General features: G+C 35.9%; 1 protein-coding gene across 1 annotated transcript in view; it reads right to left on the reverse strand.

Moving 5' to 3' along the window:
- LOC113438206 (nardilysin-like) overlaps positions 1-16,243 on the reverse strand; it is a 42,138-nt gene extending 25,895 nt beyond the window's left edge. The window contains exons 1-8 of the mRNA XM_026703471.1: positions 16,059-16,243; positions 13,700-14,060; positions 11,858-11,939; positions 9,595-9,748; positions 7,234-7,307; positions 5,243-5,338; positions 3,036-3,158; positions 517-574 (exon numbers count right to left, since the gene is read on the reverse strand). Of these exons, the coding sequence (XP_026559256.1) occupies positions 517-574; positions 3,036-3,158; positions 5,243-5,338; positions 7,234-7,307; positions 9,595-9,748; positions 11,858-11,939; positions 13,700-14,060; positions 16,059-16,243 (1,133 nt within the window). The remainder of the gene's footprint in view (positions 1-516; positions 575-3,035; positions 3,159-5,242; positions 5,339-7,233; positions 7,308-9,594; positions 9,749-11,857; positions 11,940-13,699; positions 14,061-16,058) is intronic.
- Positions 16,244-17,294: the final 1,051 nt, after the last annotated feature.

Below are 17,294 nucleotides of genomic sequence, written 5' to 3' on the forward strand. Positions count from 1 at the left end.
GCATGGAACTCTGTTACCTTCCCACCAAAGTGATACCTATTAATCTTGCATGCTTTCAAACTTTTAGGTGGGCAAAGAGCTGGGATATGGCAAGAGTGTGATGCTCAGGTGTCATCTTTCCAGCTGAACCACCATGCCCCTTCCATAATCTATCTACAAATTTCAAATCTTTAATGCTTTTCTTCTTATCATTTTGTTCCTTTCTCCCTGTGGCTTGAAACTTTATAAAATAGAAAAATTTTCTATTAATTAGGATTAGATTAGTTTTATTTAGAGTCCCATACCATCCATCTTTTTAAAACAGAAGAAGCATCTTATAGTTATACTTCTGGAATGTATAGTTAAGTTTATAGAAGTTTAATAATTTAACCAGAATACTTCAGTTATTGGATGAATTAGAAATTTTAAGATTAAGAATAACATAACAGAGTATATTCTTTCACATTGCTACTTTTAATGGAATACATGGCATATAGAGAACATTTAGCTCTTCCAGGAAAAAAAAAATGAACTCACTTATTTGGGATGTGTGAGAAAATTTCCGTCACCCATTTTTGCAAAGTATCCAGGGTTTCTAATCAGAAGAATATTTTTTAAAAAAGAAAAGCATAATAAAATGTAGAAAATATAGAGAATAAGGAGGAATTAACAATTCTGCTATGAAAAATGAACTATATACTGTAACCATGTATTAAATTTCTATGCATGTTTCAAAGTCTTCAAATGGCAGCTGTGCGTTTAATCAAAGATGGAATTTTCTATAACTTAGTGACTAAGTATGAACCCACAAAAGAAGTGCACAATATTTTTTCCTTTTAGCTCTTGAAAAGCTCTATTTTTGACAGGAACCAGAATCTTTTGACACTGGGACTCTTTTTTTGCAGCAAGAATAAAAAATGTGCATACTATCCAAATTTCAGTAGTGCAATTTTAAAATAAAAGGTTAAGGAGAAGAATGGGAGTGGGAGACCTCTAACAGATAAATCTTTCCCATAGTCATTCTTAGCGCTGATAAACCCCTGAAATCTTCCTTCAAATTGGTCTGTTAAAATTTCACATTTAATTCTTCATGCAAAACATCACATTGTGGGCAATGATGCTAAATAATCTGGTGGTCCATGCCAGTTGAGATGTTCTACACCCTCCATCAAGTGTGCTGAAAAGTCACTTCTTACAAAATGCAAATAAAACTCCATTTGCTGTATTAAGGATACATTTGCACAGAAGCAACCACCTAGTGATTCTCCCAATTAAATCACTAATCTCAACAAGCAGGGCTGTCAAAATTGTAGCCCGCAGGCCAGATGTGTCATGTGACAGCTGCATCCAGGCCTGGTTTAGTGAAGGGGGGAAAAGTCCGGATACATCAGGTGATGCCACCGTGACGATGTGAGTTTGATACCCCTGCTCTAGTGTAATTGTATGTGGAAATGAACTGATGGAAAGAAAAGATGCTGCCTGGGGAATGATCAGATTAAGGAAGTGGGGGGAACAAGGGGAGAGTATTGAGCTGTATAACAAGCAGAGAAAGAAACTCAGAAAGGATCCGCCTTAACTTATGAGGCTATAAAAATGATAGATTTGTACATTCAGACTTGCAAGATTCTGTTAATGCAACCTTACAATAAAGTAGAATTACCTCATCTTGTTGTGTTTCCTGTCTAGTCCAACTAGGAAAGTGGGCATTTAGCTTGGTCAACCAGGGACCATATTTTTTATTCCCCCAGCTGCAGCAAAGAAGACTGGGAGGCTTTCAATTACCCCATTACTTCCTGCCTTTTTTTTCTCCATAGAAATCACAAGATTTGAAGGACATTATTCATTTCTCACTGTTTTTTTCCCCTGTTTTGCCTCCTTATGCGGTCATTTATCCATGCAGGTAAAAATCAGAACAACTTCTGTAGTTGAATTCTTAAGGAGGTCCTTTTAGAAAAGGGTATTTCCATAGTTTAGTGTCACTCATAAACAGTTGAAGGGACAGTTAACTATTAGATAAACCAGGGGTGTCAGACTGGTAGCCCACGGGTTGGATGTATCATGCGCTGGCCATCCCCATCCCAGTTCCACAAAGGGAAAAAAAAATCACAAAATATCATGTGACAGTTGGACACCCATGAGATAAATAGTTCACAAGATACATGTGACCTGGATGAATTAATTTAAGAAACAACTAGTTTGGGTTGAAACTAACCCTCAATAGCTAATAGTCACTTTTAATTAATTTAGCTTTAGAATGTACCTAACACACATACCATTCCCACCTTGTAATTCCACTTAAGTATGAACAAAGCCCTAGCGGTCTCATGAGTATATCTTGTAATACCTTGAAAAGGAGCAAATACATTGTCACTTAAACTGTGGGGGATTGCAAGCATTATCTACAACAATTAATGTAATAAAATGAAATGATTGTTTTCCTTGCAAAAGTAACCTAGATAATGGGAATAGTGCCAAGGATGCATCCCAAAAATGATGGTGAATTTAGGATCATTGAGATTATCAAAGCTATTCAGAAGTGGCTATGCAATCTCATAATGAACTAGTTCCTCGATCAAAGTGACTGAAATCTGTCAAGATTAGTGTGATTCTGCCAACCTTTCTATGAGATCAAAGAATAACAACATGTTGGATTAAAAAAAAACAAGCAAACTTACTTTCAAGGTTTTTGCCATTCATAGATTTTAAGGGCTTGGTAATCTTACGAGGTCATTCTGATCTCTGGTTATTATTTTAAATTGGGTGAGCCTCAAACACAGTTATATATGTCAGTGCCCATGAGATCCCCCCCCATTTTTTTTGCCAAACAACATACATGCACCAAATGATCCAACAGTCCTGTGCTGGTATAACAATATCAAGCTTTCATACAGATTCATATTATACACTCAATTTTCCAGATTCTAGGTTATTTTTGCAAGCAAAGAGATGGAATTCTATATTGTCCTTCAGTAACATTAATCTATCTATCTACCTACCTACCTACCTACAAACCAACCATATATCTACCATCTATCATAATTATGTGTAAATTCTACCTCTAGACTGAACAACCAGATTCATGTAGTGAGCTGAGTAGTATCGTTTTCTGAAATCCCTCAGTCTTGCGTAGGTATCAATTCCTTTCTTTTTGGGTGCATATTTCAGTGTCTCTGCATTACCTGTATAATTTTTGAAGAAGAAGTTTTCTTAGTAACATTAGTATCAATTTTCCTATAGTCATGTATTTTAGTTCTAAATGTTTTCTCTGTGACAAAGCAGATTTTGTTTAACTTAAAATAGCGCAATAATACCAACTAAACAATTTTTAACACATGTTTTCTTTGCTTCTATTATACTGCATAAAATACTTTTTTTAAAGAGCAAAAGGAAGATTAAAACAATGATTTTGGAAAGTTACAGATAGACTAAAGGTGCAGATGAGTTTGAAGTAAGATTCTGATATTGCAAAAATGCTCCTGTGGGGAAAAGCTGTTGTTTTTGAATGGGACTTCAAAGGTTGGACACTAAAGGAAATAATAAGGAATTAACAATTACAATTAAAGGAAAAGAACACTTATGTTTGATTTCCTAATACAGAATGGAGCAAAATACTTTAACACATTAGGCAGTTTTTTAAACAAGGAACTTAGAGTCTTCCATTATAGATAGACTGTGTTTAAAAAATAATTTGGAAGAGGAAGAAAATTTATTGGACAAGACTGAGACTGAACTGAAATGAATTTAAAAATGATAGGCTACAAGGATAATATGAGGAAAATACTATGCTGGATATAAAGATGAAACCAGCAGATATCTTAATAATTAAAAATGATGCACAAATAACAAGCCAAAAGAGTGACCTGGTTAATTTTCCAAGATTGAAAAAAAGATTTTGTGAAGATAGACAAATAGTTTAAAAAAATCATTTTCTAGGACATTATTTGACTGGACTAAAGTTTAAGATCGTTGGAAGTAAAAGGAAGGAATGTAATATTGGTTTACCTGATTAAGGTTAAATAGATATGTTGTTATTTGTGGTAATCCTTAACAGACTTTTGCTGATGAGGACTGACAAAGTTTTTAATGATTTGTTTATAGATAAGAGATGGGATATTAGAGATAAGATTATTTGTTGTATTTAAGAGAAAGTGGTAAGTCAACAAAATTGTTTATACTTATTGTGATGAAGGGGGAAATCATTTTTATATATATGTTTTATTTTTCTTTACTATATTTTTATTTTTTATTTCTTCCCTATTTTATTTCTTTTTTTCTTTCCTGAACTTTTTTCTTTTAATTCTTTTTTTTGTTTTTATTTGTTTTTACCTTTTAAAATTGTAATAAAATTACTATAAAGGAAAAGAAAGTGTCACAAAATCAAACAATTGGATGATTTTTCCTATACTTAATGGTAGAGACTTTTAGCCTAGGTTCAGGCATGTAGATGCTGGGATTGAATTAGGGACTTCTGCAGAAAGAGGATGTATTGCACCCCTAAGCTACAATCTGGCCTTTTCCTCCATTATTTTAACTTACACTAGATGATAATTGAATATCAAGCAAACACTTTTAAGAACCTGTAATTAAATACCTTGACAATCCTATGATTGGAGCCAAAGATAGTTAAACAATTTGTTAATATGGTTGTTTGAAGAAGCCACAATTAGCCAGGTTTTACAAATAAAGGTAAGAAACATGCTTTAAGAACCACAATACCTGAGTTTGTCACATCACAATGCAATACAATAAACATAGAATTGTTCTAGGCAATCTATTTTTCCAATCTATATTAACATCATGACTTCAAGACTTATCATAATTTTAGGGATTACCACCTTCCTAAGTCTACAGGAATCAGAGGCAAAACTATATCTTAAATTCATCACATCAATTCATCACATGGGTTGTTTCTCATTCAAAAGCTAAATCACTCAAAACCTAAATTGGACTAAAAGTAGGCTTGGCTTCTATGAACTAATGTAAGATGAATATATTGACCTGATTAATGTAGAGATGGAGATGTATTTGGATGAAGAGGGATACATGTTTCTACAAGACTATCCTATACCACACCAGACTTAATCATATTTTGAAAAACACAAGATCATTGTAGCATACAAAGCTTCTGTCATGAAGCTTGTTTGAAGAATGGCATATCCACAACTTTTAAAAGTAAATAAAATACTTTATATTATATAACATTTCTTTCAAATGCAAGCTCCATTAAAGCCCATCTGCTTCCATCTCTGTATACTTCACTTACCCCAAAAGAATTTTCTCATAGGATGTCCCAGTTTTGCAAGACTTCCAAGCAGGAGTTCTCTTCTGTTAGCATCAGAGGGCTTTGCAATCTGATATTCTGTTTATTTTAAAGTACACATTAGGCATAAGAACTTAAGAAAAGAATTCCAGTGATATGATCATTTGGACAAGGCAAGGAGCATAATGCACACATACATGAAGCAGCAATGAGAAGTATCATACTCATTTGACACATGCATTGGATTTGTGGTTTTGTTGCAGAAATATCATGGCTCCATTGGGAATTACGAGTACTTTGGAGAATGAATATTCCTAGCAGCTCTGCCCATTTATCAACCACAATAGAGCCAGAATCTCAATTAAAATGGGATAAATGGATGTTCTCTTGAGAGACCCAAATTAACATATAACCACGACATACATATTGGTGGGAAGAGAGAGAGAGATCCTTGATTTCCTGGTACTTCTGATGGAAACATAAAATAATCTTCCTTCAGGATATCTAATTATTAGCATTTATTTCTATGCCTTAGCATTTTCCACTGCTATAGGCTTGAGAGTAGCATAATGGTGTATCAAAAACTGGATTTCAAGAACCAAATTTGGAACTTCACAGGCCTTCGAGACCTGCAGTGAGGTTGTGAGTAAAAAAGTGGACAGTTTCATCATGAGGTCTCCAATGAGGCCACCAGAGTTTATGCTGGTTCGCATCTTTCTTCTTTGCTACCTTCCTTCTTAACCCTGTGCATACCATTTGACCAAAGGGATTTATCTTCCAGGAAGTTTATTTAACAATCATATGAAGCAGTGGTGGTATTCTACCAGTTTGGCCCAGTTTGAATGAACTGGTTGTTCCAAGGATCATCTGTTAGCGAACCAGTTCGCTCCAATGATCAGCTGCTGGGCCCACCCTGGCTCTATACTGACCTTTATTTCCTGCTTTTCAACCTCAGCTGCTTCATGTGGCATAGCCAATTGCCACACATCAGCTGTTTTACACACAGGGCTTGCAGCAAGAGGTGAGTTGCAAATGCTGCACATGCACAAAGCATGTGTTTGGCACATGCACACACAAAGCGCGTGCTCACACCGAACTGGAAGGAAATAGTTTTGAAACTCACCACTGATATAAAGCAATAATATAAAATAGAAGTTGCTTTCCTTTCTATAACACAGGTGAAGGTAGAGGACTTAGAGAAAATAACTTCCCAGAAGTTTTTTTTTAAAAAAATATTATTTGGTCTTACATCTTAAACTAAGACAAAGGACTTTCAAGAAGTTGTGAAATGTTGTAATAGAACAACCAGGATTGCCCCCCTCTCTACTCCAAGAATACACAGAATTCACAATGGTGCTATTTTTTCCCCTTCAAGTCAATATGGACTTTTGGGGACTGTACGGATAAGTCTCTGCACTTTCTTGGCAAGATTTCAGAAGTGATTTGGCACTGCTTTTTTCCTAGGGTTGAGAGAGAGTGACCAGCCCAAGGTTACCCAGTTGGCTTTGTGCCTAGAGCCTGAACTAGAATTCATAGACTCAGGCTCCTGATTTCTAGCCTGGTGCCTTAACCATTACACTAAACTGCCTGTCAATGCTGTATGAACATTTACACTGCATTAATCTCCACTAAATTCAACACATTTCCTACAAGATACCATCAGGATTGTAATTATTTGTCCAGGTTTGGAGAATAGAACTAAAAGGAATTGCCTACAATCTGGTGCAAAGTACATGTAATGCAACTGATTTTAAGGGTTTTTTAATGGCCTTAAATCTTTGAATATATATATATATATATATATATATATATATATATATATATATATATATAGTCATGCACGTATATGTATATGTATATATTACAATTTTTTATGAGGCAGCTCATTGAAATTTAACAAACACGAATGCCTCAAAAAAATGAAGTGAGATAGTTTTCCACCATCCAAGAATTGAAATTCTATAAGCAGTGAATAACCCATTCATTAGTTTTACCACTATCCACAGCTTCAACTTCACGGTCAATAGCATCTTTAATCATCAGAGGATGAATGAAGAACTGTGCCCATCTACAAATAAAGTAGAAGAGAAATACAGGTGTTTGCAATTAAGCCTGGAAATGTGTGGAATAATAATTACTTGTTTCCAAAAAAAAAAAAAATGCTTATGAACTAATGTTATGGCAAAATAAAACTTGATTTTTTTCTACCACAATTTCACTTTTTATTACACCTAGGCAAGATAGAGATTTCTTTTTCTTTAATTACTTGGAGGGAACACACACACACACACACACACACAAACAAACAAACAAACAAACACTCTATTTGAGTGTAGAATTATGTCTCTGGACAGCTTGGATTTTCCATGGCTTCCCAAATTTCAGTTAAATGCTATTAAAGGTATAGGTAAAGGTTCCCCTTGCACATACATGCTAGTCATTTTCGGCTCTAGGGAGTGGTGCTCATCTCCATTACAAAGCCAAGAGCCAGCACTGTCTGAAGACGTCTCTGTGGTCATGTGGCCAGCATGACCAAATGCTAAAGGTGCATGGAACACTGTCACCTTCCCACCAAAGTAGTCCCATTTTTTTCTACTTGCATTTTTACATGCTTTCGAACTGCTAGGTTGGCAGACGCTGGGAGAAGTAATGGGAGCTCACTCTGTTGTGTGGTGCTAGATATTCGAACCACCGAACTGCCAACCTTTCTGACAGACAAACTCAGTGTCTTAGCCAAAGAGCCACCACATCTCCTTTTAAATGCTTTTAGGGACCCTATAATCAACATATTTTAGGACCTTTTTTTAGATTAGAAAAATCAGTCAACTAGTCTTTCCATTTGCAGAGAATTTGACGTCCCTCCTTTCCTCCCTCCCAAATCCCCATAACATCTGAGCTTCATAAAATAAAATAAAAATTGAAGACTGAGGCTGACTTAGAGATAACATAAAAAATGCAAAAGCAAAAAGTTAGACTAACCTAAACCTGCCACCATATCAAAATGAGATACAAAATGTGTGTTTTAAATGCATGCAAGAATTACATTCATATTTGAAATGTTTAAAGCTCCAATGACTAATATTGAGCTAAAACTGCTGCCTGGCCTAAGTGAAAGGTTTTTAAAAGGATTTGGAGCATTTTAGAGATATTTCAAGCACAGAGCAAAAATGTTTTGAATTTGAAATAGTATTAGAGTGATTTGAACACTTCACTATGGTTAGAACAACCTGCTTTGGACTTTTACCCACCAATTCAAACTCAAAATGAAGTATTTGAATTCAAAATGCTAACTGTTTTTCATACCTCTAATACATACCAGTATTATGATTTTGTCTCTCAGAGATTTAGAAATCCAAATGGTCTTTCTGCTATCCATCTAATAAATTAGATTTGTGTGCAAGGGGCAATTTACCTATTGCACTAGAGCATGATAAATGGAGCCCTAATAAGCCAATTAACCTTTGATTTATGTACTTTCCATCTTCCTCTGAGATTTCCTTCAATTAGAAATAATTTTTCAAATTTTTCAAAATTTTCTTCTTGCAATTAAAGTCTGGATGGCTAAAAGTGAAGAACGATGGGATCTGGACTCAACAATAGATTGCTCTTGATCTCTGCTGGCCCAAATCTTAAACACACAAATCAATTACTTCCTGATGATTTGAAATAAATGATATTTATGAATATGGTTAATTTAGAACAGTGCTGCCCAAACCTGGGTAAATTACCTAAAATTGGATTAAAAGGTTTTTTCTTCTGGGTAATTACACACAAACCCATTAACCCAATATCTCAAAATAGGGATGTTTAAATTTTCTTAAGATTGCCATGAAAACTAAAATATATCCAAAAATCTCCAAAATAATTCCTATTAAGATGAAAATGAATCACATTAAACCAATAGTAATTTTTGAAATGAGATAAAGATCATTCAGTGATATTTTCATTATACAAGTAGTCCTCAAGTTACTACTATTCATTCAGTGACAATTTGAAGTTATGACTGTGCTGAAGGAAAGGACTTATGATCAGTCCTCAAACTCTGATAATATTTTCTAATAAACAATTTGAGGTAAAGAAGGAAGAATCTGGGAAGCACTGATCAAGAATGTATAAGACATACTGTAGACCAGGGGTGTCAAACTCACATTATCATGGGGGTGTCACAAGTCCCTATTGGGACTTTTTTCCCCTTCACTAAACTGGGCATGGGCGTGGCCAGAGTGTGACGCATCCAGCCCATGGGCCAGGAGTTTGACAGCCCTAATGTAGAATGACTGTACTCTTCAAATTGCTATAGCTATCCAGTCATGGTACTGGATAGTCTTTTAGCTTGTTTTGTACTCTTAAGTTACCTTTCAAGAGCTTCTTTAAAATATTTCTTTTGGATATCAAACTGGAAAATAGTTCGTTCCGTGTCAGTTGAAGCATTGTCTGACCCTCCATGCTTCTTTAAGAACGTATCAAATCCATTTTCATCTGGATATTTCTGGCTCCCCATAAACACCACTAGAAGAAAGCAGTCAGATAAATTGGCTGCAATCAGATGCAGGCAGGGATTTCAGTCTATTATCAAGAATAGAATAGAATAGAATAGAATAGAATAGAATAGAATAGAATAGAATAGAATAGAATAGAATAGAATAGAATAGAATTTTTTATTGGCCGAGTGTGAATAGACATACAAGGAATATTCACTGATATTGTTTGTGGCAATGGCTCTATATAGTAATTCCAAAGGGGAGTGGGGGAAAAGAAATCCTTCATTAGGGCTGCATCAGTTAGATGTGCCAGATTAAAAATAGGAGATCATTCCAGAAAATTGGGGTTGTTGCTGAAAAGGCTCTGCTTGATAGGTGAACTAGTGGCTATATATTGATGTGGCTGTAATGATCTCACTGAAATGTGTCAACCAGTTTTGAACATCTGATATTCTCCAGGCCCTTTTGGACCTCCTGCCTGTCTTGATTTCTGCCACTGGCTAACTTACGGCACTGGCTACTGCATATTGGAAAGTGTTTTTTTTTTTGTTGGAACTTTTTTATTAGTTTATCAAAGTATAAAATACAACGGAAAAAACATGGAAAAGTAAGAAGAGGGAGGGAAAAAGAGGGGATATAGTGTAATGGGAGAAAAAAAGGAAAATGGCACCAACTTCCATCTTTTTTTGACACAGTCAAAGGTAACATTACAACTACAACTTTTTGCTTTTACACAACAACATGTACAAGCCATTTCTATAACTTCTAATTTACGAAAACAGAAACAAAGTTTCATGGTTTTTTTTCTCATTGCAAACACAAAATTTGGAAGCAGTTTCGAACTAGAGACAAAATTAAATATAATCTCTTCTTTGGATAAAAGAAACATTTTAACCATCTCAGCTTCCCTTGCTGTGGGGAATAATATATCATTCATTCTCATATTTTCAAATCTAGTCCATAGTATTTTACCAACTTTAACATATTGTTCAGCATTACTTAAAAAAATTGGCATACCTGTGTATATATGCAAATTGTATATTGGAAAGTGTTTGTTTGGTTTTCAGTTTCTAACAGTATCAATTTCCAATGTAAGATGATGTATGTAGCTCTGGATTGAACTGTGGAGTCTTTGCTGCTCTCTGAGCTTAGTTGTTTTCTTGCAGACGTTTCATTGCCTGACTAAGTAACATCTTCAGTTCTAGAAGGGAGTAGGGTTAGCCCTCTGTTTATATACAGTAACTTCCTCTGTTAGTGTTGGTGGAGGTATTGTTTTCTCCTTGGTCATTCCTTGTTTAAGCTGCTGTTTACTGTTTGATTTTTGACTGGTTTAATACCTGTTTATCTGGGTGTTGATTGTTGGCAAAGAGGTGTTCTGGTCTTTTTTTAAAACCCTTCTTAACTTCTCTATTGTCTGTTTTGAATAGTGTGCAAATACTGTTTATCTCTATGTGCCTGAGGAAGCCATCAACATCTGCAAGAAAGTATCCAAACTCAGAGAGCACCACAGTATCTATTTCCCATAGTGTTGTGCTATTCTTGGCCACTGTGGAACATTTAAAAGAGAAACAGATTCCCATAGTTAACCAATACCAAGAGTTCAATTAGATTGCGATTTGGGGAATCCACAAGGAATTACTTCACTTTCATATCCAGATTTGTCTTTGCTCCTTTCTCCGGAACATCTTATGAATGTAGATGTCTATGGAGACTCTTAGTCATTCAGGTTCTTTGTTTTTCCTTGAAGGTATTTCAGTTCTCATCCAAGAAACTTCTAAAGTTCTGAAGAAGCATCTTGGATGAGACGTGAAATGTCTTCAAGGAAAAACAAAGAAAGTCCACTTGCCTCTTGAAAAAGCACCTTTGGGATGTATGAATGTAAGTATACTAATGGAAAGGTATAGATTTATCTGCCTTATTTTTATTGCTTCTCATTACTCTTTTAAAAGCACAGTTTGACTGATTTTAAAAGAAAATTAAGAGCAGCTTAAGCCTGTAAAAGAAAATGTTTAAATAGTACTGAGGATGTCAACATAATTTGGTATTGAAAGTTGCACATTCCACAGTAAGAGATGGAACAGCTTTCTTTCTGTCTCTTTGTTAACTGTTCAGGAGATAGACTTTAGATTTTACATACTGTGCTCCAAAAAATGAGCTAATCCAGGTAAATCATCGGGGTCACAGAAACTCCCAACACCAACAGAAAGGGCAGCTGCAGCCTGCAATCAAAATATAAAGGAGAAACAGTGGGAAGTTGTTATAAGACAAAGCCAAAGAATACAGCCTTTTTCCTTATGAAAGGAACCCCATTTCTGTCAAAATTCTGTTCCATTTCCAACTGCAAGCCTGTCCCTAAGAAAGCAAGCAGACACAAGTGCTGTTATTATGTTTCCCCTCTTAAATTTTCCTTGAAGGCAAAATTGAATAACACACACAGCAAAATAAGGCCTTTAGATCCTGCATTCAGGGCTGCTTCAAATAATCCCATTTTCTTCAGGCTCTGTGGTAAAATAATACCTTAGCTTTTTAAAATTATTACAACGTTGTGACTTAAGAATGCTCATTATCATTTTATTCATTTTGACAGCGACATTTCAACCTCTGGCCCATGGGTTGCAGGTGTACTCTCCAAGGCCATTTTTGAAGTCATGAAAAGCATCAGAATTCCCCTACCCACATGCTTGATTCGTTTAAAAAAAATTATAAAAAAAATAGGTGCATTAAGCTTATCCAGGGCTTAACACATACATTGCTTTTAAATTTATTTGGAACAAGCACCAAATATACACTTTTAGAGTCTATATAACATCACTGCCATATGAGCCCTTTAGTCTTCCAAATGTGTTAACTATGACACAAACAGGGTGTACCTCAGAGGTAGTATTCAGCAGGTTCTGACCAGTTCTGGAGAACTGGTCGCAAAAAATTTGAGTAGTTCAGAGAATCAGCAAATACACCTCTGACTGGAGATATTACAGTCTCCTTCCCCTGGCACTCAGGCCAAGCCATGCCCACAGAACTGGTAGTTAAAAAAAATTGAATCCCACCACTGGTATACCTATACTAGCTAAGAAACAATACATCCTAAATGTGATATAACATAATTAATTCAAGCTACTGTCTCAACAACAGTGTTCATACTGATGTGAAAATGGATTTACAGGTAGTCCTTGCTTAATATCCATAATGGGGGCTTGCAATTCCATTGCTAAGTTCATTAAATGGGACATCAAGTGACTGTGCTGGACTTACAATGTCACTTTTTCCCATAGTCGTTAAATGAGATAGCACATGACCAAGATTTACAGTTTCACTGCTGGCTTCTTCATTGACTCTGCTTGTCAGACATTGGCTGTGAAGCACCTAAATGCAGAAGTGATATTCAGCAAGTTCTAACCAGTTCTGGAAAACCAGTAACAGAAATTTTGAGTAGTTCAGAGAACCAGCAAATATCCTTTGACTGTCCCCACTGCATCTATTCTCTGCCTCCCAAGTCCCAGCTGATCTGCTGGGTCTTCTTGTGTTGCCCTGCATAGGAGAACAGAGCTGGAAAGCAGGTTAGTGGGGTGAGGAGGGAATGGGATTTTGTAGTATCCTTCCCCTGGAGTGGGGTGGGAATAGAGATTTTACAGTATCCTTCCTCTGCCACGCCCACCAAGCCAAGCCATGCCCACCAGGCCACACCCACAGAACCGATAGTAAATTTTTTTTGAATCCCACCACTGCCTAAATGGATATCATGTGACGGCAGGACACTGCAGCAATCATAAAATGGCTGCTGATTGCGAAGCAGCTAAATCTTGACTATGTGACCATGGAGACATTATGGCCGCTATCAGTGTGATAACCAGTTATAAAGTTACTTTTTCAAATAGTGTTGTAACTTTGAATGGTTGCTAAATGCAGAAGTCATTACCTGTCTATCTATTTTATTTAAAACTTCACCGATTAACAATAGCTAAGTTATGTTATACCATACCTGCTTTTCTGTACTGCCCATCTTATTTTCATCTTCTTGTTTCACCAATTCTTCGTATATTTCAGGGTCATCATGATCTTCCCTCACCTCAGGATCATCTTCTACAATACTATCGCTACCAAAACCACCACTTCCTTCACTTCCAACTTCACCATCCAGAGATCCGCCCTCAGATTTCTTGATATTCCTATCATTTCTCTCAATTTCCTGAATTTTTGTAACAAGATTTTCTTCCTCATCTGTTCCAGATGACATTAGGAGACCCTCTAGTTCAGTGTCTGATTCATCAGAAGAAGTGCAATCATCAAACGTCCAGTCAGAAATCAACAGCACATTCATGCCATTTTTTAATTTGATGTACCTGTGAAAATAATGACAGAGATGTGTGCTGTATGTGTATGTGCAGTATGAACAGGCATCATTGTTGGCAGCTATTCTCATAACACCTGCAAAGTATTTTGAAATATATTTTATGGTGAACACTTTGTTATTTCCCGAGACTCAAAATACCCATTTCTCAGCTCTGTACAGAGGGAATAGACATTATGAACAAATATCTTTCAAATGGTGAGTTTTGTCAGACAAAATGTCTTGTATTCCAGAATTTCTTTCCAAAATAAACAGGCTCTTTCATTCATATTCTTTTAAGTATTTTGCCTTAAAGAATAGTAGAAAATGAAGTCAATTCCTTCTGGTTTCCTTATTTTTCATGCCAGGGCGACAAAAGTGAGTGAAATGATAGTTCATATTAATTATCATGTATCAGTGTACAGATAAATTCTTCAAAGAAATAAACCATTCAAAAAGACCTTGACTATGTATCAGAATGGTCAAACTAATGGCAACTTCAAATCTCAACAAATAAATGCTCTGTCTTACATATTGGCAAAAAAATAATAATCAGAAAATAAAATACAAGCTAAATAGTCAAGACCTTGTTGATGATCCAAACTCTGTCAAGGACCTTGGAATACTCATCTGTAATGAACTAAGTGCTAGAGCCCACTGTAACTACATAGCCAAAAAGTCATTAAGAGTTGTCAACCTAATCCTATGTAGCTTTTTCTCTGGTAATATCACACTACTAACTAGGGCATACAAAACATTTGCCAGACCAATACTCGAATACAGCTCATCAGTCTGGAACCCACATTACGTATCTGATATTAACACAGTTGAGAAAGTCCAGAAATATTTCACAAGAAGAGTTCTCCACTCCTCTACTCATTGCAGAATACCTTATGCCACCAGACTTGAAATTCTAGACCTAGGAAACCTACAACTACCCCACCTTCGGTCCAATCTAAGTATCGTACATAAAATTATATATTGCAATGTCCTACCTGTCAATGAATACTTCAGCTTCAACCATAACAATACAAGAGCAAACAATAGATACAAACTTAAGGTTAACTGCACCAAACTTGATTGCAGGAAATGCGACTTCAGCAACAGAGTGGTCAATGTCTGGAATACTCTACCTGACTCTGTGGTTTCTTCCCCAAACTCCAAAAACTTTAACCTTAGACTGTCTACTATTGACCTCACCCCTTTCCTAAGAGGTCTGCAGGGGGTGTGCATAAGCGCAACACAGTGCCTACCATTCCTGTCCTATTGTTTCTTTTATTTTTCTTATATGTACTCATTTCTTGTATTCATAACTATGCTTATCTTTATCCGTATTATCTTCTAAGCGATTGACAAATCAAATAAATAAAAAATAAATAAAATAAATTGGTCAAGAAAATTATTATTTTAATTCTCAATCTTATACCTATTTCTTATTATAAAAAAACCCCTTTTTCCAATTGAAAGGAACCCTAGAGAAAATCTATTTATGAGGTGTCTAAGAACCAACACTAAAATTGATGGTATAATAATACCTCTAACACTACAACACAATCACATCTGCCTATCCTTGGAAAAAACTCAATAGGTAGATAAAAATGACAAATCCAATCTGAACATCTGGCTAACTATACAATGAATAATTATTAATAGTAATAAGTGTGAAAACTTTCAATCTCACTGTGATAGTGAACCATGGAGGTACAATGGTTAGAATGCAGTACTGCAGGCTATTTCTGCTTACTGCCAGCTGCCTGCAATTCGGCAGTTCAAATCTCACCAGGCTCAAGGTTAACTCAGCCTTCCATCCTTCCGAGGTGGGTAAAATGAGAACCCAGATTGTTGGGGACAATATGCTGACTCTGTAAACTGAGTATATAAATCTAAATGCTATTGCTATTGCTATAATAGCCACGTGTCCAGTGGTCTTTTGAAGGCAACAATGATAATGATTCTGATGCTGCTTAGGAAGAAAACAAGTTGTCTATTCATACTGTCAGTCCATAATTACCTGTATTCCTTATGGTCACTGGGAGACTTTACAATATCTGGGTCTCCCTCATTTTTCTTGGCTCGGCGCTTCCGCAATTCCTTTGCACGTTGGGACCTTTCATTACGGCATCTCTGTGGCCTCTGCTGCTGTGAGCGTATAATTGGACAATTTTCTGTTCCTTTGGTCCTAGTCCCACCCGACATTCTCGAGGCTCCAAGATGATCTTCAGAAAGCTGTCCAGTTGACCTACTTGTCTATTAACTATACAGCTCCATTCAAACCAAATAAGCATCCCACCCATCAGCTGGCCTATTTTATCTCTTTTTTCTCATTGGCTGACGAGATGCTTTAGAAATAATATATGTTTATGACATCAGTGAAGGAGAAATCCAGGATTCCATGAGAGTTATTAAAGGGGGAAGAAAGGACATAAGAAATTCAGAAAATAGTATGTAGGACTTCACTCTATTTTTGTTTGTAAGTCATGTTTCAATTAAATAGTTAGGACATGCTCAAATAGTAAAGGTAGGCTTTTATTAGAAAATTTCTTTTAAGAAGGAAAGTTGATGGTTAATGCATTTTGAAATTATCCAAATCTTATGAAATATGAGCCTGAACAGCCAGTTGTCTGAAATGGTAAAGGGTCTCCTGCTTGAGTTAGTGGGGGTGGGGGGTGGGTGGGTTGGACTTGAAGACCTCCAAGGTCCTTTACAACTCTATTATTTTGTATTCTATATTCTACTAGCTCTGATTCATCTTCCTGCCCACATTGAGCTTAATGAGCTATTTATGAGCTAAATAATTATAAGCAGTAGCAAAAAGCTTCTTTCTCACAGGGTAAATTAGGAAATGGGGGAAAAAATCAAGAGAACTAATACAAAATATAATCTGATCATTATTTTTGCATTCTTAATGTTCTGGCTGGGAAAAGAACTGAACTTTCTCAGTTATTTCATAAGGTTTCAATGAAATTCTGCCATTTTTATATTAATGTTGGGCAATACTCCAGCTTGGATAAGCATAGTTGACCTATACATTTGTTCTATAATTAAATTAAACTTAACCTGTGCCATTTCGCAGGAGATAGGAGGTTGTATGTTTTATAACGTTTCTATATATAATGGTGTTTTAGCATTTGTTGGTTCCATCTGGGATCTGTTACAACTCTTGAGCAGCTGTATTTTTGTAGCAGCCCAAGGTGGCTGAAGTATTGAATAATAATAATAAAAGTCTGGATAGTGGTTGTGGAAATGA

This window comes from Pseudonaja textilis, chromosome 3, assembly GCF_049901715.1.
Source record: "Pseudonaja textilis isolate UNSWEBS1 chromosome 3, rPseTex1.2, whole genome shotgun sequence".
Lineage (NCBI taxonomy): Eukaryota > Metazoa > Chordata > Lepidosauria > Squamata > Elapidae > Pseudonaja > Pseudonaja textilis.